Raw genomic sequence first — 23,025 nt, 5'->3', positions numbered from 1 at the left:
TTAGTCTTTCTCTCCTTCACTGCTTCCTGAGGGGGGGCAGAAATACACAAATAGAGTTAGAGGGTAGATCATAGAGATCCTATTCAATTACTATGTATGGGGGAGATCAAGCACATGCGCACGCCTGTCTGTTTTCTGTAGTTTGTTTGAGTGTGTTGTGTGTACGTGTGTTGGTGCACTCCCACTTGCCTCCTTGTTCGGTGTCCGAGTCGGTGAGGTGTGTGAGGGAGAAGCTGGCGATGCTGGCCGGGGAGATGGAGAAGCGGGAGTAGTTGGAGTTAGAGCTACTCCAGCTGGGCTCCTGGGCGCGGCCCCCGGGAGGGGGAGGGGAGAAGTAGTGCGACGCCGTAGACGAAGGGGACATGGTCTTAGACACGACCAGGTCCGTAGCTGCCTTGGAGAGGAACGCTGAGGGCTCTGGGGACGAGAAGTCGTCATCCCACTCAAACCCACCGCCTGAGGAGAGACACCTGTTTAATACCTTGATTTGGTACAATTAGAGGCTATACAGAACGTTTTTGCCACTGGAGGTGCTCTTTAGCCAAAAGGGCCCCCCCTAAATTACCAAAATGTACGTAAACAATTAGCAAATTAACTTCCATGGTGTATCTTTGGTACATGGTCAAACTATAAACATCTGCATATACAGCTACCATGCTGTATTCATTTGGATTAAGAACATTTAGTCAGGTAGGATTCATGGAGCCCTTTAGGTTCTGCCTTGATAATGCTGATTGATGTTGGCCGTATCGTGATGAGTTACCTTCTTCATCTGTGGAGCTCTCTGTAGAGTTGGTGAACCTATTCAGGTAGCTGGCCGAGGGCACAGGGCTGCTGAACTCGGACACCTGGCTGTTGGAACCTGACGAATGGTCTCCCAGCTCCTTGGTGGGGGTCTCCTACAGATGGGGAGACCAATAAGTGCAAATGTTAAAGTTCAGTCTAATGACAATATTTAGACTAGAACCTGTGAATGTTACAAAAAAACCTGCAATATCACATGACATTCAAACCATTTCTAATGCATAGCCATAATCGTTGTCCAATTTGTATTTTGAGTTGTTTTGATATAATTGTTCAATACAAGTGAAACAATGTCTGTTTGATGTGTGCATGCAAAAGGTGACAAGTGGGTACTGTACCTGGTCGAAAAGGAAAACCGTGACATCGTCGAAGAACGACACAGCTCTACTGGCACTGTCTGCATCGCAGCCCCCTGATTGCATGGAGGGTTTGGCGCTGGGGGTGACATTCAGCGGCGTGGGCTTCAGCAGGCTCTTGAGGTTCCGTGCTCTACTGTCATCCGAGACTATAACAGGCACCGGGTGCACCGTGTCGTCCTCGCTGTCCTCGCTGGAGCTGTGCAACCGGTACGCCCGCATGTCATCATCCGAGTCGTCGCTGTTATCGTCCTCTTCGTCCGCCTCCCCTCCGTCCTCCTGCCCGTCCCCATCGGAGCCGTCCCGCCTGCCCAGGTACCTCCCCTCCATGTCGGGCTCCTTGAGCTTTGGGGTGATCTCACTGGCGTAGGTCCTGGTTAGCTTAGCGTGGACCGGTATGTTCTCAGGAAAGGGTTTTGCTGAGGTAGCAACAGCAGGCAATTGAGGCTTTTCCAGGTCCTCTGTGGATGTTCCGCTGGACACGGAGTGACTAGAAGTCCTGAAGTCGGGGAAGAACTCCAGTGTCCTGGTCTCGTCCACACTGCCGTCGATGGACACAGGTGACGTCTTCTCCCAGTCCTCCTCTGTGGTGAGGACCAGCACAGGGAGACTGGTCCCTTCCAAGGGCTGAGGCTTCATCTTCTCCACTCCAACATCAACCAGAGCTTCTCGAGCAATGGCAGACTGTGACACAGCAGAAGACCCTACATGCTCCTCCTCTGTGACTTCAGGAAGAACAAATGGACCTCCAGAAACACCGCCACTGACGTCCCCAGTTGGCGAGTTGGCTTCTTCAGACTTCTTCTCAGGCTCGGAATCGTTGTCGGAGAAGTAAGCAGAGTCTCTGTAGTTGCCTCCCATGAAAGGTTCCTCGCCAGGGGCGATGGGCTCTGCCTGCTGGTCCTCACCATCCTGAGCATCCATCACACTCTCCACCTCCGAGACAATGATTTCGGGGGGAACTAGCGTGGTAGCAGCTGCTGGCTCCTCCTCCTCTTCTTCTTCTTCTTCTTCGGCCAACCTCAGACCGTTTTCCTCTGAGAAGTGGTCTTTGATGATGGGCTGAGAGTTCCACTCTGGAGACTCCAGGTTCTCCGTCTCGTAGCCGCTGTCGGCTGTTTTGTACGGGGGCTGGAGCTTGTGAGGTGCGGCCAGGGTGTTTAGTTCTTCAACCGACCCCTCCAGCCTGTGGCTGATGTCCAGGGAGTCCAGAGAGTCTGGCGTCTCGGCTGAGTTCTCCACAGTGGGCAGAGTGGTGGAGATGCTGTCCTCCAGTAGGCTGTCCTGGCTGATCTGGTCCATGGAAGGACCGGAGACCAGCAGAGAGGACCTGTCGTGAGACGCGTCTTCCACCTCAAAAGTCCCGTCGTCATCATGTTCATGCTCAGAGAGGACGGTGTCCATTTCTGCCTCTGTATTATCTTCAACCAGGTCGCTCAGCAGATCATCACTGGTCAGGCCTTCGCTGGTCAGGCCATTGTCAACAGCAATCTCACTGACATAGGCTGGGGGAGAGCCATGGCTTAGCAGGTCGTCTGTCGGCTCTTTGATTCCTATGGATTCAACACAGTCATCCTCTGGGGCTCCGAGGCGGTCTTCAAGGCTGGGGGTTTTGGCATCCATGCACAGGGGGTCTGTAGTGGCACTTTCAGAGAGGAGTGTGAGAGACTGGCGGATATTTGCTGGACTTATGACAGGGACCTCGGCCCTCTCAGAGGTAGAGTCAAAAGCAGAGTCCATCCCCATATCAGAGGACTGCTGCAGCAGACCAAAGTCTTCGCTGGAAGAGCTATTTCTAACTGGCAGCTGGTTGCTACAGATGTCCTCTGTTACCAGTGTATTTGAAGGCACCAGTGTTTTAGGGTCTGCTAGAGGTTGCAGGAAATCCACAAAACTGGGACTCATAAAGTCAAAAAGTTCCTCTTCTGCTGGGGACATGTTGCTCTCTACAGGTTTTATGGGGATCTCTGCTACGTTTAAGCCATCTATGGTCTCATCATCAACATCATCCCAAGAGTTCATTCTGAAGCTGTGCTCTGGAACGTGGGTCAGACCAGGTTTGAGGAAGTCCGGTTGTAGACTCCCACTACTTTTCCCTGATAAACCAGAGCCCTCCTTCATCAGGCTCTTCTCTTTGAGGAACATGAAGTTGTCCGCTAGTTTCTCAGTGTTCAGAAGCCTCATCACATCCGGGGTTCCCTCCCCCTCCTCCTCCTCCTCCTCCCCCTCCTCTAAAGAGTCCTGGAGGATGACCTCTGATTGGCGCTCCCCTAAAAAAGAATTCCCAAAGCTCTTTTCTGTTCCCTGGGCCTGCCCCTCTACAGACTCCCCTCTTTGGAAACCATTTCCGTTGAGTTCTGGAAGCTCCATGAAGCCCCTGTTCCAGGAATGGGAGTCCTGTCTGGAGTCTCCCTCGCTGAAGATGTTGGTGTGGTAGGGGCTGTCATGCTCACTGGATGACCAGATGTGGCTGTCCTGGAGGTACGAGTCCTTGGAGTCTATGCTGCGGTGGAAGAAGTCTGCGTCGGTGCTGGACTCGTCCAAGCGGACATCTTGGAGGGTGATAAATTGCTGCCTGTCAGACACTGTGTTTACCTCTGGACCCCTGTTCTCCTTTGCCTCCACGGTGCTCTCCCCCTGCTCCTCCAACTGGATGTAGTACTCGTTCCCATTGGCTGGTTTGTGAGCGTCAAACACGGGAAGGATCCCAGGGATTGCCGAATGGGTGTTCCTGCTGTCGGTGCCCCCCGTCCTGGGGGCTACGGGGTCTGGGAAGTGGGCCTGAATGTCCTCACTGGGCACAGGGAAGAACATGCTGTGGTAGTTGAGCTTGGTGTCCATGGCCGAGCGGCCATGGCCGCTGCTGCTGTCGTAATGGTCGTGCTTGGCCGCTTCCCACACGTACTCAAAGCTCAGGCCGCGGCTGGTCTCAGTGATGGTGAGCATCTCGTCCACCTCGGCCCGCAGGGCGTCGTCTGCAAACTGCTCCAGAATGGGGTAGGAGGAGTGGCTGACGGTGGTCTGGCGCGTGACAGGGTTGGGCTTGAGGGAGTCCCAGCGCTGCTGGAAGTCGTCCTCCACATCCTTCTGGCCCTGCATACGCAGGTAGGTGAGCAGCCGGTGGACCTCCTCGGCCGTGGCCCGCTTGTCTGGAGCCAGCCAGCAGAACTGTAACACCTCATACCTGCACAGGGGAGAGAGTTGAGGTATTATCCTTTATGGCATGAGCAGAGGATTTTTAAATACAATTTCACTTCAAAAGATAACATATCGTTTCAATGTCAGGTATGCAATTCTTGATCCACCTATCTTTATGATAATGTATACAAGTATTTTAACAATTCAGGAGACATCCCATAAATAAAATGTACTCCAACTAGATCCAGTTGGTATCATGTGTAGTATGGTTGGAAAGAGAGGGACTGACCATCTGTCGGAGTAGGGCAGCTCCAGCTGTGGTTTAAACAGTTTGATCTGCTGGTCTCTGATGACGTGGTTCAGGACCTCGCGGTCAGACAGGTCTGGGTAGGGCTGGGCTGCATTCTCAAACAGCTCCCACAGAGTCACCCCCAGGGCCCTGCAAACGCAGGGATCACAGAAACACTTATTATGACTAGTGGAGGGATAATTAGAACTCACAATCTACTGTACCCTGCATGTATGATGGAAACATTGGTCTGTGATTAAATGCTCAATGAGATGAAGGAAAACTATTTAAATATTGCAGCGTAATAATAACCATATTTACATCGCAATGAATAATGTTCTTAATAAAAGTATCAAAACAGGTCCCAAAACATAAATATTCCTTTAAACGAAAGATTACACTGAGTTCCACAGTGATGCTGGCCCATGTTGACTCCAATACTTCCCACAGTTGTGTCAAGTTTGCTTAATGTCCTTTGGGTGGTAGGCAATTCTTGATACACAGGGGAAACGGTTGAGCATGAAAAACCCAGCACCGTTGCAGTTCTTGAAACAAACCGGGGCACCTACTACAGTGAGGGAAATAAGTATTTGATCCCCTGCTGATTTTGTACGTTTGCCCACTGACAAAGACATGATCAGTCTATCATTTTAATGGTAGGTTTATTTGAACAGTGAGAGACAGAATAACAACAACACAATCCAGAAAAACGTTATAAATTGATTTGTATTTTAATGAGGGAAATAAGTATTTGACCCCTCTACAAAATATGACTTAGTACTTGGTGGCAAAACCCTTGTTGGCAATCAGAGGTCAGACGTTTCTTGTAGTTGGCCACCAGGTTTGCACACATCTCAGGAGGGATTTTGTCCCACTCCTCTTTGCAGATCATCTCCAAGTCATTAAGGATTCGAGGCTGACGTTTGGCAACTCGAACCTTCAGCTCCCGCCACAGATTTTCTATGGGATTAAGGTCTGGAGACTGGCTAGGCCACTCCAGGACCTTAATGTGCTTCTTCTTGAGCCACTCCTTTGTTGCCTTGGCCGTGTGTTTTGGGTCAGTGTCATGCTGGAATACCCATCCACGACCCATTTTCAATGCCCTGGCTGAGGGAAGGAGGTTTTCACCCAAGATTTGACGGTACATGGCCCGTCTATCGTCCCTTTGATGCGGTGAAGTTGTCCTGTCCCCTTAGCAGAAAAACACCCCCAAAGCATAATGTTTCCACCTCCATGTTTGACGGTGGGGATGGTGTTCTTGGGGTAATAGGCAGCATTCCTCCTCCTTCAAACACGGCGAGTTGAGTTGATGCCAAAGAGCTCGATTTTGGTCTCATCTGACCACAACACTTTCAACCAGTTCTCCTCTGAATCATTCAGATGTTCATTGGCAAACTTCAGACGGGCCTGTATATGTGCTTTCTTGACCAGGGGGACCTTGCGGGCGCTGCAGGCTTTCAGTCCTTCACGGCGTAGTGTGTTACCAATTGTTTTCTTGGTGACTATGGTCCCAGCTGCCTTGAGATCATTGACAAGATCCTCCCGTGTAGTTCTGGGCTGATTCCTCACCGTTCTCATGATCATTGCAACTACACGAGGTGAGATTTTGCATGGAGCCCCAGGCCGAGGGAGATTGACAGTTATTTTGTGTTTCTTCCATTTGCGAATAATCGCACCAACTGTTGTCACCTTCTCACCAAGCTGCTTGGCGATGGTCTTGTAGCACATTCCAGCCTTATGTGGGTCTACAATCTTGTCCCTGACATCCTTGGAGAGCTCTTTGGTCTTGGCCATGGTGGAGAGTTTGGAATCTGATTGATTGATTGCTTCTCTGGACAGGTGTCTTTTTTACAGGTAACAAACTGAGATTAGGAGCACTCCCTTTAAGAGTGTGCTCCTAATCTCAGATCGTTACCTGTATAAAAGACACCTGGGAGCCAGAAATCTTTCTGATTGAGTGGGGGTCAAATATTTATTTCCCTTATTAAAATGCAAATCAATTTATAACATTTTTGACATGCGTTCTTCTGGATTTTTTTGTTGTTATTCTGTCTCTCACTGTTCAAATAAACCTACCATTAAAATTATAGACGGATCATTTCTTTGTCAGTGGGCAAACGTACAAAATCAGCAGGGGATCAAATACTTATTTCCCTCACTGTACCATACCCTGTTCAAAGGCACTTAAATATTTTGTCTTGCCCATTCACCCTCAATGGCACACATAATTCACAATCCATGTCTCAATTGTCTCAAGACTTAAAATCATTTTTTAACCTGTCTCCTCCTTCATCTACACTGATTGAAGTGGATTTAACAAGTGACATCAATAAGAGATCATAGCTTTCACCTGGATTCACCTGGTCAGTCTGTCATGGAAAGAGCAGGTGTTCCTATAGTTTAATATACTCAGTATATAGGCCTACGTGTATATGGGTTCCTTTTGCGTCTATTCGAAATTTTAAGTAGAAATTGCGCACCAATATTGCATTTTAATATCATGTTATATTAAATGAAGTACCCTTTAATACAGACCACATGGAACATTCAATACATATTTTTTTATATGAATAAAGACTTGCTAAAGTGCCAACAACCTGCATGTCCCATCTCATGTTTTTTCAACTTCTAGGAAGATTTTAACCCACTTAACCCAAAAATGTCCCCAAGTTTTCACCATCATTTTAAAGCCCTAGTTACTTTGTTGCTTTCTGAGGATTCATATTTATTTCACGTGATTAGTGATTCATTTACGTTTGTCATTCATTTTAAGGTAAACCCTGTTATGTGAACTGAACTCTCGTTTTAATTAATGAAACTATTCCTTTCAAAATATTTTTTTTAAACAGACATTCAACATCTTATAGTCAAATCATAGTGTAAAAGCAGGTGAGCTGGTGCTACTCTTTTTAGCCATTATCTGGTGTTTTGTGGTGGAAAACTAAGCGGGTCGAACATAACGTCAACCCTGTTACCCATAGATAGGCTAGAATTTTTTTACAATTTCAATGTTTTTGTGAAGCTTGCATTCAATTCCCACTCCCTGTTGCGCACAAGCTTCCATTCCCCCTGTCACATGGGGATTTATGGCCGATTCAAGATTAAACGGTCCACCCTGCTACTTTATTTGTCAGTTACTATAGTATTGTTTATGTTTAACCTCTATAATAGACCAGGTATTTACAGCTTCCATTTTATAATAATAATTTTGTCTTATTTTCCTGTTAAATAAAAATTGCATTGTTATTCATAGATGCAATTTTTGTAAATTTGACATTTCTCTCAGCACTCCCTCTATACAATGGCAATAAATACATATTGTTCAATATGATCAATATTAACTTTGCATAATATTGTATTCTAGTGTATATTTTTACCCCAAACCATTCGTTTCCAAATATTTTAGGAGTTGATGTTGCTATTCTGTTTTTCACCATAAATCACTGTGGTTCCTATTAAGCCCGGTTTGCATTGAAACACATAGGGATAGTGTGCTGACATTCCTAATATTCAATTAACATAAATATGGGTTTTGTTCAGATTTAAGTTGATTAAAATACACAAATTACAGTTATGCATCTAGCCATGGTGCCTTTACCAAGATTAGAAACAATTAGAAACCACTGTACTCTCCAAGACATTTGGAGTGGACAGGAAGTAATTGACACAGAGAGAGAACAATAGGATCAGGGTTGAGGGATATCAGGTGGACAAAAAGGCCAACAAATGAGGGACAAGAAGATGACTATTGGGCGACTACTCATGCACTTTTGGGTGGGGGCATTGTCATATTGTTGTCCTTCATTCATCCAGGTGATTCCGTGTTTTGGTCCACCAGCTGTCCCTTTGTATTTAAGAGGTGGGCTTATTTGGAACACCCATGGGCTTAACAGGTACATTCGGTAGCCATTAAGCCCAGTCCGGACCTTTCACATACATTTTAAATCATAAAACATCACATGAGAGATTCATCTTTCATTCTATCTCCACTTTTCCTACAGAGACTAGGGCAGTATATGTTAGAAATGTAGTAACTTAGACGTTGGTGGCCTTAATAGGAACACTTACGCTACACTACCCAAAATGCACTCAATTGGTGGAATGACCCATATTCTGACAACTAAACATATCCTTATTTAGGGGTAAATGTGGTACTGCAATGAGAGCCTCCTTATGCAACGTTGTGATTTACAGCCGTGACACAGACTGGCACGGAGCCATGAGGTCATAGGGGAGGGGCTAGGAGGGACTAGGAGGGATAGGTTACAGTGTTGCTGTGCTGCCTGGTGGGAGTGAGTTGGAGTGCAGGGTCAGCGTCTTCTTCCCTTTAGAAGTCAGCTAGACTGAGCGGCTGCTAAGATTTACAGCCTCAGAGAGAGAGGGTATCTGGACAGAAGAATCAGAGATCGTCTATCATCTTCAAAGGAGACCCTGGCCTACTGGCCAGCAACAGCCCAACAGGACACAGGTTGACTCACTGTGTTAATTAGTATATTTTATTCAACACAGTGAGAAAAAGAAATGCAACTACTGTAACATACTGTAGCACAACACCCTGTAAAGATGCACAGCACAGGAGGCTGCTGAGGGGAGGACGGCTCATAATAATGGCTGGAATGGAGTGAATGGAATGGTATCAAACACATGGACACCATGTGTTTGATACCATTCCATTTTATTCCATTCCAGCCATTATTATGAGCCTGTCCTCCCCAATTAAGGTGCCACCTGCGAATTGCACAGTGACTAGGTGGAGGTACCTACCACACATTGCCAGACTTGGTCTGGTCCAGGGTGATCACGCCCCCATGGCGCTCGCCCACCAGCTCCGGGGCCATCCAGCGCAGGGGTGCCGACTCGTCGTCCTCCGTGATGATGTAGTCCTCCTGTGACATCATGAGAGAGGGACAGAGTCAAGCATGGAGCATCCATGTAATTACATGCAGAACAAATAAATGTGTAATTTAATAGGATGTCTATCTCAGAATGCCACTTCCACAAACAACCAGTAGGCTCTCATTCGCCTTCTTTTATCCAATCAATTCAGTGATGTGTTTTGCCAAGGCTTCTAAGAAGCTTTTGGATATGTTTGGTAACCTTTCCTTCAGTTCTAACCCACATTACTGTACTTAGAGTTGTTGTCCGACTTCCTAGTAAGCACTTAATCAAGCTCATAAATACACCCAAAACACCTCTGGCCACACTTGTTGACTGTGCTAAATAGAGAGCTCAACATTATTTGAGGAATGCAGCGGGCGGAGCTTGCCTTAGTGACTCCACAGTCAGGCCAGGGCCAAATGCAGTAGGGAATTACACTTTGGTATAAAGGTTTTAATGCTTCACAGAGTTCTGCCAGACTGGGGTCACAGACTAAGAACTGTATATAAACCCCCTACTGGAAAGCACTTACCCTCTCTTTGCGGACTCTGCTGCTTTGTAAAGGCTTAAAAAAACACTTTTCACACTATTGTGTTGACTATACGGACTAAGCCTATACTATAATGTACTGGCTTTGATATTTTCTTTCACATCATCCTTTGAAACTTTGGTGGATGCGTAACCTCTGTTCAGCTGGGCTCAGCTCAGTAGTGTGGAAAGGGTTATAGGTTAATGAACCTAAACTATTGTAACAGCACACATACAGATGCCACTTCCTTTTGTCACCTGAAAGTAAAACTAAACCAAATCCCCCTGATTCCATTTGAAGGAGAACCAGTTGGAAAGTGTCCTGGTACCTTGTATCTGTAGGGGCCGATGCCATAGTCTCCCACTTTGACGGTCAGGTCTGTGGTCAGAAAGCAGTTCCTCAGGGCTAAGTCACTGTGAGAAAAGAGGAGGAGAAGGAAACCCATTAAAGAAGAGATTCAAAAACAACATGAGACTGCAGTTGTTTCACACCATGAGGATTTACACAGAGTTCATTGTGTGTTCAATATGGTCTGGTGTGGTCATAGAACGGTTGAGTTTAATATGTGTTCAATACGGTCTGGTGTGGTCATAGAACGGTGAATGGATCACAGGGCTGCAAATAATAGGCGGTTGGTCCAGTTGTTCTGGTGCCTACAGGTCCAGTTGAGTCTACCAGCCATACATTAACGGCGCAAAACGATTATATCGGATATCGTGATATTTGGAGTAGCATATCGTAGAAGAGGTCTTCTCAAGTATCGCCCAACCCTAGTTCAGACCCAACAAATGAGAGCTATTTATTAAATATTCGATGTAAATAATGTAATCATATAATTGGCCCAACCCTAGTTTGAACACAAGTTAGCGGTGTGGGACAAACACTGCAGTACACACAACTGTAGTCTCTGAAGATAAAACAACACTCTGAACCGTCTCTTGGTCATCACACATATGAGAAGATGGAACTCAGTGCTGCTGCAGGAGACGTTTAGATTGGCATGTGGTCATGCAATGGAAATAACTAATTGAAACGGTGGAATATATGCTCAGTTTATTAGGTACACCCATCTAGTGCCGGGTCGGACCCCCCTGTAGCCATGAAGGGATGCACCTGGTCAGCAACAATGTTCAGATACGCTGTGGCATTCAAACGTTGCTCAATTGGTATTAAGGGACCTAACGTGTGCCAGGAAAACATTCCCCACACCATCGCCACCAGCCTGTACCGTTGACACCAGTCAGGATGGGGCCATGGACTCATGCTGCTTACGCCAAATCCTGACTCTGCCATCAGCATGACGCAAAAGGAACCAGGATTCGTCAGACCAGGCAATGTTTTTCCATTCCTCAATCGTCCAGTGTTGGTGATGGCGTGCCCACTGGAGCGCTTCTTCTTGTTTTTAGCTGATAGCAGTGGAACCCGGTGTGGTCGTCTGCTGCAATAGCCCATCTGTGACAAGGATTGACGAGTTGTGCGTTCCAAGATGCCGTTCTCCACACCACTGTTGTACTGCGCCGTTATTTGCCTGTTTGTGGCCCGCCTGTTAGCTCGCACGACTCTTGCCATTCTCCTTCGACCCCTCTCATCAACGAGCTGTTTTTGCCCACAGGACTGCCGCTGACTGGATTGTATTTTTTTTGTCGCACCTTTCTTGGTAAACCCTAGACACTGCCGTGCGTGAAAATCCCAGGAGGCCGGCCGTTTCTGAGATACTTGAAACGGCGCTCCTGGCACCGATGATCATACCATGCTCAAAGTCACATAGGTCCCTAGTTTTGCCCATTCTAACGTTCAATTGAACAGTAACTGAATACCCTGATGCCGTTCTGCCGGCTTTATATAGCCAGCCACGCCCATTGTTTTCGTGAACGGGATGGTGTACCTAATAAACTGGCCACTGAGTGTATTTGCATGCCTTAAATATACTGTACAGGCCTACGACAGGATGACATAATTAATATCCCAGTGACCTTTTTTTTTGAATAATTACATTTTCCTCACCATAATAGGATCAAATATCTGTTTAAATTCTGTTTTCCAAACTCAGGGTGATAGAGAACTCATTCTATGTTCATCTAAGTGTCTCTACACTTGTGACTGCCTCTCTTCCCACCTCGTTTGTTTGAATGTGTTGCCCAGCCATGCCATGTCTCAGGTGATTAAAGACCCCTTCAACCTGCCTCTAAATCCAACCAACCACCAACCACCACAGACCCAGGTCAGGACAGGGCCAGACAAAGACTGGACTCTTGAGTGACCGAAACACATTTGGACTTATAGCTTGTATCACTAGGGGAAACCTCCTCCAGTCGCTTCTGTTCCGCCCCTAGTAACAAAATCACTGATGCTGGAGCTTTTCCCGACTCACTCATACAGCACCAGGATATTGTTCCCAGGAAAGAACACTCACAGGCGGGCACAGAGTGGCAGTGAGGCGGGGTGGCCAGGGGAGGGCGATAAAGGTGGACTGGGCCGCCCGAGTGGACAGATGGTAGCTCATTCAGACTGGCACCCTCATGGAGGGAGAGGCTCTGGTTTCCCCTTGGCCCTGGCAACATTTCACCACCAACCCGTTCCAAGAGCGCGTCTCTTTACCCCGTCTATCTGTGGACATCGCTGACACTAGTGGTCTGTGCTCGCACACCCCAGGAGTTACTGTCAGGCCCACTGAAACCTCGGCAAGATAAATGGAGAGATATTTTAAACCTCTTCTGTCCTGGCTGTTCCCTGCTGTTGGCGAACACAGTGCATTACAGTACTGCTGGCGGGTCAGGGAGAGAGAATCAGATTCAACGTCCTATCCCTACAAGGCAAATGGCGTGGGTGGTCGACACCGCCATGGCTTGAAGGCTGTTTGGTGTAGACACGTCAGCAGATTCTTAACCTCTTCCACAGAAAATCAGAATAGCTCAGCAACCTAGCGAGTTAAAAACAAAGACCTTACAACAACAAAAATAGTGAGATCAACTGATTCTAAACATTATTTTCAGGTCAAGTGGAACTATCAGATTCAGTAAAATTACCAAATTAAAATATGTTCTGGAAGCCAAAAAAATAAGAAAAAACTTTTCAATGCTACGGTTGTCACACTGGTTGAAAACTGGAGTACACACTTCCCTCTCCTCCACTGCCCCATATGCTATTTCTCCCCAGTGTTGTTACGTAATGTCAGTTAGAGTGATTCTCCTGCACCGCCCTGCCAGCTTGATTTCTTATCGCTGTGGCCGCCCCATCACAATAACGAGCTGGGCTCAGAAACCACAGACCCTGAGCCTTGGCTACAGTTCCAGTTCATGCCACTGCCCCTGTCCCAGAAGGCTTTGTGGCACAGCGCTAGCCACAGCCCCCCGTATCGGGTACTTTGTGGGCGGGGAATCCAGCGAGAACGCCTTGGTAGTAAATCAACTTTGCAACCCAACCAAAAGAAAAGCGGTGCACTATATTTTTTACGACTGTCATTACGACCCTGTTAACGGTGGAATCTCGTACTAGGGCTCCTTTTGAGTTGTAACACGGGATAATAAATGGCCAACATGAAGCTATCCATTTACACACAAACAGCAGAATCATCATATCCTTCTGACAGGCTGATAGTTGAGCTGGGTAATTGGAGCCCTCTGGGTTTATTCTGAGCATGCAAAACATGGATGAGCTGAGCGACGCATGTTACCCTACAACCCCCCCCCCCTCTCCTCCATAGCCCTGCTCACCTACATGTCCTGCACTCGCCGGGTAAAAGGTGAAAAGAAACGGGCCCTTGACACACTCTCCTTTTTGGGGAGGCCCGGTGGCCCTGTTTTGATTGGCCCAGTGTTGGCTTGGGAGTAGGAGTAAAAACAAACATCTACAAACATCTTCAGCTTCATATATATTTTTTTTTTTGACATTTTAGTCATTTAGCAGACGCTCTTATCCAGAGCGACTTACAGTTAGTGAATACATATTTTTTATACTGGCCCCCCGTGGGAATCGAACCCACAACCCTGGCGTTGCAAACGCCATGCTCTATCAACTGAGCTACATCCCTGCCGGCCATTCCCTCCCCTACCCTGGACGACGCTGGGCCAATTGTGCGCCGCCCATGAGTCTCCCGGTCGCGGCCGGCTGCGACAGAGCCTGGATTCGAACCAGGATCTCTAGTGGCACAGTTAGCACTGCGATGCAGTGCCTTAGACCACTGCGCCACTCAGGAGTACTGAATATGCAATATACTGAAACAGGATGTATCCATAAGAGCAAGGTGCCATGAGGGATGCCAAAACCACATAATTGATTAGATAGAGACAGACTTGTAATTGTGACACGTTAATATCACTTGTGTCTGATACTATCGTAACGCAACATTTTGAAGTTGGAAGATCTAAAAACAGACAGTGCTATTTAAATGTTGGATGAAGTCTTAATTCCTTGAAACATGACTTTGTTGGTTGACATCTGAAGGCTGTGCCCTTAGCTAAAGCAATGTCTAGTTGTGACTGACTGACTGGTGTAAACGGAGACGGAGCAGAAGTGCTACCTGTGCAGGAAGTTGTGTTTGTGGAGGTGGGTGACGCCAGCAGCGATTTCACAGGCCATCTTCTGCAGCTGCAGCAGCTCAGCATTTCGGAACATCCAATCCTGTTGAGACAGGTAGCTCCGGAGGTCCCCCTGAAATGGAGACACACGCACACGCACAGGATAACATCTGTGTATTCGTTTCAATGCCAAAAACAGCATTCACTTAGTCTTTATTTTAATATCAAATGTCACACAGACAAAACACATCTTGAAGCTCCTGTAATATGGATTTGTGAGTGACTATCTGAAGGTGCATTGTAAGCTGTCATCCACACGGTGGCAGTAGACTCCCTCCCACTCCATAGCTCTGTCCAGCCCAGCAGGTTTTTACTGCTGATGGGGGAGTGGAACCAAACAAGGGCCCAGCTGTTTAATAAACCTAGGTCTATATGGCCAGGTCACGTTTCTGTGCCCACGGTCAAAAGCTCTGTTTGGGAGAGGAGGTGAACGGCCTGGGGTGTGTGAGAACAACGAGTCCCAGAGTCTGGGGAAATAGGTCGGGGGGCACATTTTATTCCCACCCCTCTGAGATGTTGGGGAGGGCAGCTGAGGCTGATGCCAGATTGTAACCAACCACCAACCCACCAGAGCCCTCTGATTGTAGTGGTACAGACAGTCACTATGTGGGTTAGGCTGAGGTCCATAGACAGAGGTGGCATGAGTGCAAGGCTAATGAGTCTGAGTTGATGGATTCACTGACAAGGCTCGTCCTGAGGTAATAGGGGCTTGCCTCGCACTATTGTGTCAACCGGGGCTGTGGTTCACACCCTGCATGCAGCTTACAAAGCTCTGAGAACTGCCAGTGAAAGGCTTGCATTCTCATCTACATCTCAACAACAAAGTGCAGCCTTCTTTTAAGGGCAAAACCGTCACAACAAATGGGTAAGACTTTTAAATAAAATTAAAATAAAAAACTATTGTGAAAAACGAATCACGCAAAATACCACAATAAACAACGCCACACCCTTTTTTTGACACTGCGCCACGATTCCGAGATGGAATTTTACTGATGGGGGGGAATTATAATGTATCATGTCAAAGGACTTTAGAATCACACACACACCCTCTGGTAATCTCTCTGCTACTAACATGTCATTTATCCTACAAATATGAGGAACAGTAGAGGCCCCAATATGGAGCCCTGCAGAACAACACCACAGGATATCCCTCTAGCCCCCAGGCGGTCCTTCGCCAGGATCCATTCTGATAGGTCCCTTATACAAAGCCAGTCAGGTCAACTGGGTCCTTGACAAGGACAGGATCTATTCCAACAGGTCCTTCTATACACAGCCAGTCAGTGAGAAGGACTGCAGGCCCAGGTAGGTATGGGGCCCTGGGGGATCAGGTTCACCACAGTGGGGGAGCTCTGGAGAAGGCGACTCCTGTGTCACAAGGAGCTAAGAGGATTCCTGTGGAATGTGGTAGTGAGAACACAGCCACTCCGCGGGGTCATATAATATATGGCCAGCTTTCGGTAAAAGTGTCAATCCACATGACTCAGGGTAATGGAGCTGCCTTGTTTACTAAGAGCTCTCTGTCCCCTTACTGACTACAAGCAGCTTAGACCAGTCTGCTGACGGAACCACCATAACTCTTGTTTCTAACAGACACGGTCGAGCTGCTTTTCTCCAATACCAGCTATAAACAACCACCTTCTGTGAGAAAGACAATTCATAGAAGACCTATATTGAACCATAGAAGAAGATATATATTAAACCTATGGTTAGTGATACCTTGGACATCAATAAAGTGTAATTGATCTTCTCACATGCACACTAGAAGTAACATTTGTAAAAATTAAAAAATTTTAAAAAGGAGATGCTGTTGATGATGCGAAAACAACAACGCCAACAACCGTGCTGACTGTCGTCTACTGAAAAGGTACACACGGTTTACTGAGAAGGAAACTCTAACCGGAGGTGCTTTGACCACTGTCAATGTGAAAACCAACCAATATTGTCCTGTAATGGAAAGACTGTCTGTGTTACTGTGGGAGTCTTGTTCTGCCTTCCTGACAAATGTCCTCCCCATTGTCCTGTCCTGATGGGTGGAAACAGACAGCCTGTGTCTTCTCCACACTCCCATTCTCAATGTAAAGAATCAAATGGAACAGTGTGTCCTCATTATATCACATTACATTTAGTTAACGACTTAATGGGTGATTGAGTTATTAGCACAGAGTGGAATTACTAACAAGACAAGTAATTGTAGTCAATTGAACCTAATGAGAACAATTAAACAAATATGAATTACACCACGGCGAACTAATTAGGAAAAAAGGTTGTGAGTTATCATGGTACGGGTAAAAAGTGTTTCCTGGTCAGTTAATGTGTTCCGGAAAAACTCTAGGCCCTGATCATGTTCAATGTCTGATAGTGAGTCCTTGCATACAATGACACGTCTTCATCATAAAGCATGTTACTCTCTGGGGCCTGTCATGCCAAATAGTGTCCCCCGGCCAAATAGTGTCCCCCCACTCCCCCGCGTCACAATGGGATTCGATGAGTTCTAGCTTCTGTTGCTAGGGCTGTTGCTAGAACTTGCAACATTCTGACTGGATTACATAATGAACCAAAGCGTCCGTTGCTATGCTGGTTGCTTGGCTCTATTTTACCTCGTAGCGAAGGAAAGAGGACGTGGGCAGTTCAAGTTCGATTTCACCTCGTAAGCGCTCACTCAGTTCGCGCAAAATTATTACCTCAGAATTGCTCTACAAGGACTGTGTTTTTGATGGTGATAACCTGCTGACTACCTGCTGCTTCAGAGGATCGAAAAGACTGGAAAGAGAACACTCTTTCTTTACCATATATTTGTCTTTATATAAGAAAATATTGTTAAATAGTAATAATTTAAGCTGTTTTTAGATTGACGTTGCTAGCTACTGTAACTTTACTTATATACCTCAGCCTGCCTAGTCAGCTAGCCAGCTACAGTTTTATTTAGCTAACGTTAGCTAGCTAACTACTGTAACTGTTATTGTCGCTTTCTGTTTCTATGTAGCTTGCACTTTAATGGCATCCCTCGAGGATATGTTATTTTATCTTTCCAACCAGGCGAAGTACTATGAAGGCACCACTGATCGACAAGAGGCGCAACATTCAGAGAAATTCACAATTTAGGGACACATTAAGCAGTTAACTTCTATTAGATAACTGGATGGATTTAGCTATGTACAATCATTTTTCAACAACCATTTTCCATCTAGCTAGTTGGTCATCTACATGTTGCTAGCTATACATATAGTTCAGTGGAGGCTACTGAGGGGAGGATGGCTCATAATAATGTCTGGAATGGAGTAAATGGAATGGTATCAAACACGTGTTTTCTATGTGGTTGATACCATTCAATTGACTCCATTCCAGACATTTTCTGAGCCGTCCTCCCCTCAGCAGCCTCCACTGATATAGTTATATGTCTGTCATATTGAGGTATCTAGCTATAAGTTAAACCTGATCAATCAAATGGATAGGTGTAAATCCAAATGCCCTTAACGAGGTGTCTTTGCTAGACCGACACGGGGGGGGGGGGGGTGAGAAAGAAAATATGAAAGTGAGGGAGGGAGAGAGAGAAACAGAGAGAGAAAGACAGCAGTGCAAATGTACTTAGACTTGAGTATTTCCGCAACTCTTCTCTTCCAACTTGTTAGGCAATCATATGTACCTACGGGGCAAGGATGGCCAGCCACACACAAGGGTGATTTTTACTAAGGAGGAGAAAGAGGCCGTGCTGACCGAGATGCATGCTGGCCATTTTGGAGTGAAGCGCATGATTGCCAAAATCAACCTACGCTTCTTCTGAAGGGGAATTGTCAAGGAGGTGGACAGCTGGGCAAGTGAAATAACCTTTTGTTTATCAATCACATTCTATTATATCAGAAATTATTATGATTTCAATGAAAGTCATATCAGAGAGCACACGTTTCAATTTGTAACTTTTGCTTAAAAGGTCAGTACCCTGTCTAGCCAGCCAGAAGTTTGAGAGGGCGAAGACTGTGGCGCCGGAGTTGAAGCCCATCAAAGTTGTTTCACCATGGCACATGATCGGTAAGTGTCCCAATTCAAATTCTGCCCTAATAAGTTGTTGTAATGTTGTAATGGTTGCTTTATTTGACCACAGCAGAGTTCAATATTATAGAATGTGTGTGTGTGTGTGTCAGTATCCTTACAAATATGAAAGTCTGCATACTGTATGAGACAGATATGGGTAACAATAAAGTAAACTTCTCTCTAATACTTTAAAATGTTAGGGGTGAACCTCATCGGACCCTTCACGAAATCCAGGAATGGCAACAGCTGGTGTCTGACAGCGACCGATCACTTTACCAAGTGGGTGGAGGCAAAACCCATTAAGTTCAGTAAAGGAAGAGTACGTGCTTAACTCTAAATTCCCTTCTGTAACCCATTAAAATGGGTGCTTGGAACCAAAAATAGATTTTCGTTTTGTATGATACCCATCAAGGATGAGACTGGCGAGGCCACCTCCAAGGTGATGATGGACATCTTCAACACCCACGGTTCTCCTGAGGTCATCTTGAGTGACCGAGAACGCTGGAACACCAATGGTTAGTTTTATTTTTTACAAATTGTTTTTGTTTTTCCATGGTACATAAATCTGACATATTTCAATATCTTACATTGTCAATCGATATCGCTTTCCTACCCCTCCTCTAGGTTTGGTGAATGGACCAACCAGACCCTTGATGAGTACCAGGAAGGGTGGGAGATCAACCTGAAGGTAATTCTCTTTGCACACAACAGCAGCATCCAGGCCTCCACTGAGTACGGACGGAAGCCACAGCTGTTGACGGAGGTAAACAATGCAATTGTATATACAATTATTGCAAATACTGTAGTCTGATGTGGTGGAAGTTGTCGAACCAGATCAGAACACCTTTGAAGACCACCTTCAGGCATGGACTGAGAATGATGTGGAGGTTTTTGACCAGGTAAAAATTATGGTCCTCTGTTAATTTATTTTCTGGCCTTCCAAGAGATATATAAGAAATGTATTTGTAATATGAAATATAATTGCATTTATTCCTGTTATCAATCAAGGTGAGACTGAACTAGGGTTGCACGATATTGGAAATAACTGACATTGCAATATTTTGTTTTTCTGCAATATATATTGCGATATGAAAAAATACAGGATGAATGTATGATCCTCTGGGGAAAATGCAGTTTGCAAACAGCGACTTTTCAGGTGGAAGTCCTCATTAATAAAGTGTACGGTCAGACTTATGTAGGGCTCCGTTGTCCGGCTGGACCACAAGTCCGTTGTTGCTGTATAATATTCCACTTGTGACAGCTCTGTTTCAACTTGTGCCTTGCATTTCTCGTACAACTCTGGGATGGCAACTTGAGAAAAATAGTTGCGTGATGGCATTACATACCGCTTGTCAAGCGACCAGATCATGTTTTTAAAACCCTCTTTGGTAACCGTGTTAATTGGTACCATGTCTTTGGCGACGTGAAATGTTATTGAATCTGTGATTTCTCTCTGCCGTATGGAACCTTTCTCGTATGGTGTGATACTGGCAAAGGCATCCGAAATAGATTTTTGCTTTGGAGGGCATTGAGATGCTTTGCACTGGTCATACGAAGACTTGTGGTGCCGCCTTAAATGATCAAACAAATTGGTCGTGTTGCCTCGTGTTGTGGCAACAACTGCAAGGCACTCTCGACAAAGTACAGTGAGGGAAAAAAATATTTGATCTCCTGCTGATTTTTTACGTTTGCCCACTGACAAAGAAATGATCAGCATATAATTTTAATGGTTGGTTTATTTGAACAGTGAGAGACAGAATAACAACAAAACAATCCAGAAAAACACATGTCAAAAATGTTATAAATTGATTTCCATTTTAATGAGGGTAATAAGTATTTGACCCCCTCTCAATCAGAAAGATTTCTGGCTCCCAGGTGTCTTTTATACAGGTAACGAGCTGAGATTAGGAGCACACTCTTAAAGGGAGTGCTCCTAATCTCAGCTTGTTACCTGTAAAAAAGACACCTGTCCACAGAAGCAATCAATCAATCAGATTCCAAACTCTCCACCATGGCCAATACCAAAGAGCTCTCCAAGGATGTCAGGGACAAGATTGTAGACCTACACAAGGCTGGAATGGGCTACAAGACCATCGCCAAGCAGCTCGGTGAGAAGGTGACAACAGTTGGTGCGATTATTCGCAAATGGAAGAAACACAAAATAACTGTAAATCTCCCTCGGCCTGGGGCTCCATGCAAAATCTCACCTCGTGGAGTTGCAATGATCATGAGAACGGTGAGGAATCAGCCCAGAACTACACGGGAGGATATTGTCAATGATCTCAAGGCAGCTGGAACCATAGTCACCAAGAAAACAATTGGTAACACACTACGCCGTGAAGGACTGAAATCCTGCAGCGCCCGCAAGGACCCCTGCTCAAGAAAGCACATATACAGGCCCGTCTGAAGTTTGCCAATGAACATCTGAATGGTTCAGAGGGGTGAAAGTGTTGTGGTCAGATGACACCAAAATGGAGCTCTTTGGCATCAACTCAACTCGCCGTGTTTGGAGGAGGAGGAATGATGCCTATGACCCCAAGAACACCATCCCCACCGTCAAACATGGAGGTGGAAACATTATGCTTTGGGGGGGGTTTTCTGCTAAGGGGACAGGACAATTTCACCGCATCAAAGGGACGACGGACGGGCCATGTACCGTCAAATCTTGGGTGAGAACCTCCTTCCCTGAGCCAAGGCATTGAAAATGGGTCGTGGATGGGTATTCCAGCATGACAATGACCCAAAACACACGGCCAAGGCAACAAAGGAGTGGCTCAAGAAGAAGCACATTAAGGTCCTGGAGTGGCCTAGCCAGTCTCCAGACCTTAATCCCATAGAAAATCTGTGGAGGGAGCTGAAGGTTTGAGTTGCCAAACGTCAGCCTCGAAACCTTAATGACTTGGAGAAGATCTGCAAAGAGGAGTGGGACAAAATCCCTCCTGAGATGTGTGCAAACCTGGTGGCCAACTACAAGAAACGTCTGAGCTCTGTGATTGCCAACAAGGGTTTTGCCACCAAGTACAAAGTCATGTTTTGCAGAGGGGTCAAATACTTATTTCCTTCATTAAAATGCAAATCAATTGATAACATTTTTGACATGCGTTTTTCTGGATTTTGTTGTTGTTATTCTGTCTCTCACTGTTCAAATAAACCTACCATTAAAATTTGACTGATCATGTCTTTGTCAGTGGGCAAACGTACAAAATCAGCAGGGGATCAAATACTTTTTTCCCTCACTGTACCTGTTTTTGGTCAACATCATCCTGTCTGTAGCTGAAATATTTCCATATAATTGACGATGCATTTCTTTTTGCAACCAAATTCTCAATTTCGGTCATTTTTGCCTGTTCCTCGCTCATCATTTCGTCACGCGCAAGCAGAGCCTGCATGTCAACCATGTGCAGCAACAAACTCTGTGTTTAAAATAATAATAAACTGTGTATCCAATAACCCATAAATCGGAGTAAATTACGTTATATCAGACAGATATAATGCAAGTTTAACATTTAAAAAATAGATATTGTAGACTGATATATGTTTACCTTACTTAATCGCACATTCTGCGATGTGACTATTGCGGATGCATACATCGCAATGTCGATGCTGAAACGACATATGGTGCAGCCCTAGACTGAACATGGACAAGGCGCAGGAGAAACAGAAGGAGAGCTACCGGAGCTGGGGAACCATCTTTTAAGGTGAATATAGAAACATCTCAGATAACTTTTGCACACAAAATAACCTGAAGCTAGTTTTAGATTGCCTAACACTGATATTTTTCTCATTGTCTTCCTAGGGTTACCTCGGTGGAAGCAAACAATATTCTCCAGTTGGAGCAGTTGGACGGTCGACCACTGAAAGCACTGACGCCCTACACTTCTGTGAAGCCCAATAGACAAAGTATCTTAAGCTTTGGTTGACATTTTAGAAAGCAAGAAATGGTAGTTATGCTGAGTTTATAAAAATGTACCTATTCAATTTACCTCTCCAAATGACTTTAGGACCATCGACTGTCCGAGCCCCCCAGAGGGTATCCCATCCACCAGAACCAGTGAGTTTGGATCGGTCTGATTCTCTGTGCCCTGAGTTGGAGGGGGACCAGCTTGAGGTAGGCTATACCTTCCAAAAGTATTGAAAAATACATATCTCCCATTTATAACACTGCCCTAATCCATCACATTTTCTCACAATAAAGTGTAACCTGTGTGTTTGCTTGTTTACGTCTCTGTCTCCTACCCTGTTCCCTTTAACTGTGCTCCTGTTCTCCAGGACCTAGGGGTTCTGACTAACACCCAGACGTGGATCCACCTGATGTCCTCCATTACCAACCCCCCTCCAACTTTTCATTACATCAGCTACAGCTACTGTTATTATCATGTTGTCATTATCTGCTAAGAAATGTTTCTTGCTCTATCATACTGGGCA

General features: G+C 45.7%; 1 protein-coding gene across 1 annotated transcript in view; it reads right to left on the bottom strand.

The window, feature by feature from the left end:
• Positions 1–23,025, bottom strand: part of LOC311139767 (serine/threonine-protein kinase LMTK2-like) — a gene marked incomplete at its 3' end in the record, with an annotated part of 61,153 nt that continues 38,128 nt past the window's right edge. The window contains exons 7-14 of the mRNA XM_084174712.1: positions 14,514–14,644; positions 10,323–10,407; positions 9,352–9,473; positions 4,588–4,737; positions 1,143–4,344; positions 764–899; positions 166–456; positions 1–26 (exon numbers count right to left, since the gene is read on the bottom strand). Of these exons, the coding sequence (XP_084030838.1) occupies positions 1–26; positions 166–456; positions 764–899; positions 1,143–4,344; positions 4,588–4,737; positions 9,352–9,473; positions 10,323–10,407; positions 14,514–14,644 (4,143 nt within the window). The remainder of the gene's footprint in view (positions 27–165; positions 457–763; positions 900–1,142; positions 4,345–4,587; positions 4,738–9,351; positions 9,474–10,322; positions 10,408–14,513; positions 14,645–23,025) is intronic.

The sequence above is a fragment of the Coregonus lavaretus genome (assembly GCF_964263955.1).
Source record: "Coregonus lavaretus genome assembly, chromosome: 2".
Lineage (NCBI taxonomy): Eukaryota > Metazoa > Chordata > Actinopteri > Salmoniformes > Salmonidae > Coregonus > Coregonus lavaretus.
This window is presented reverse-complemented; position numbering and strand designations above follow the sequence as displayed.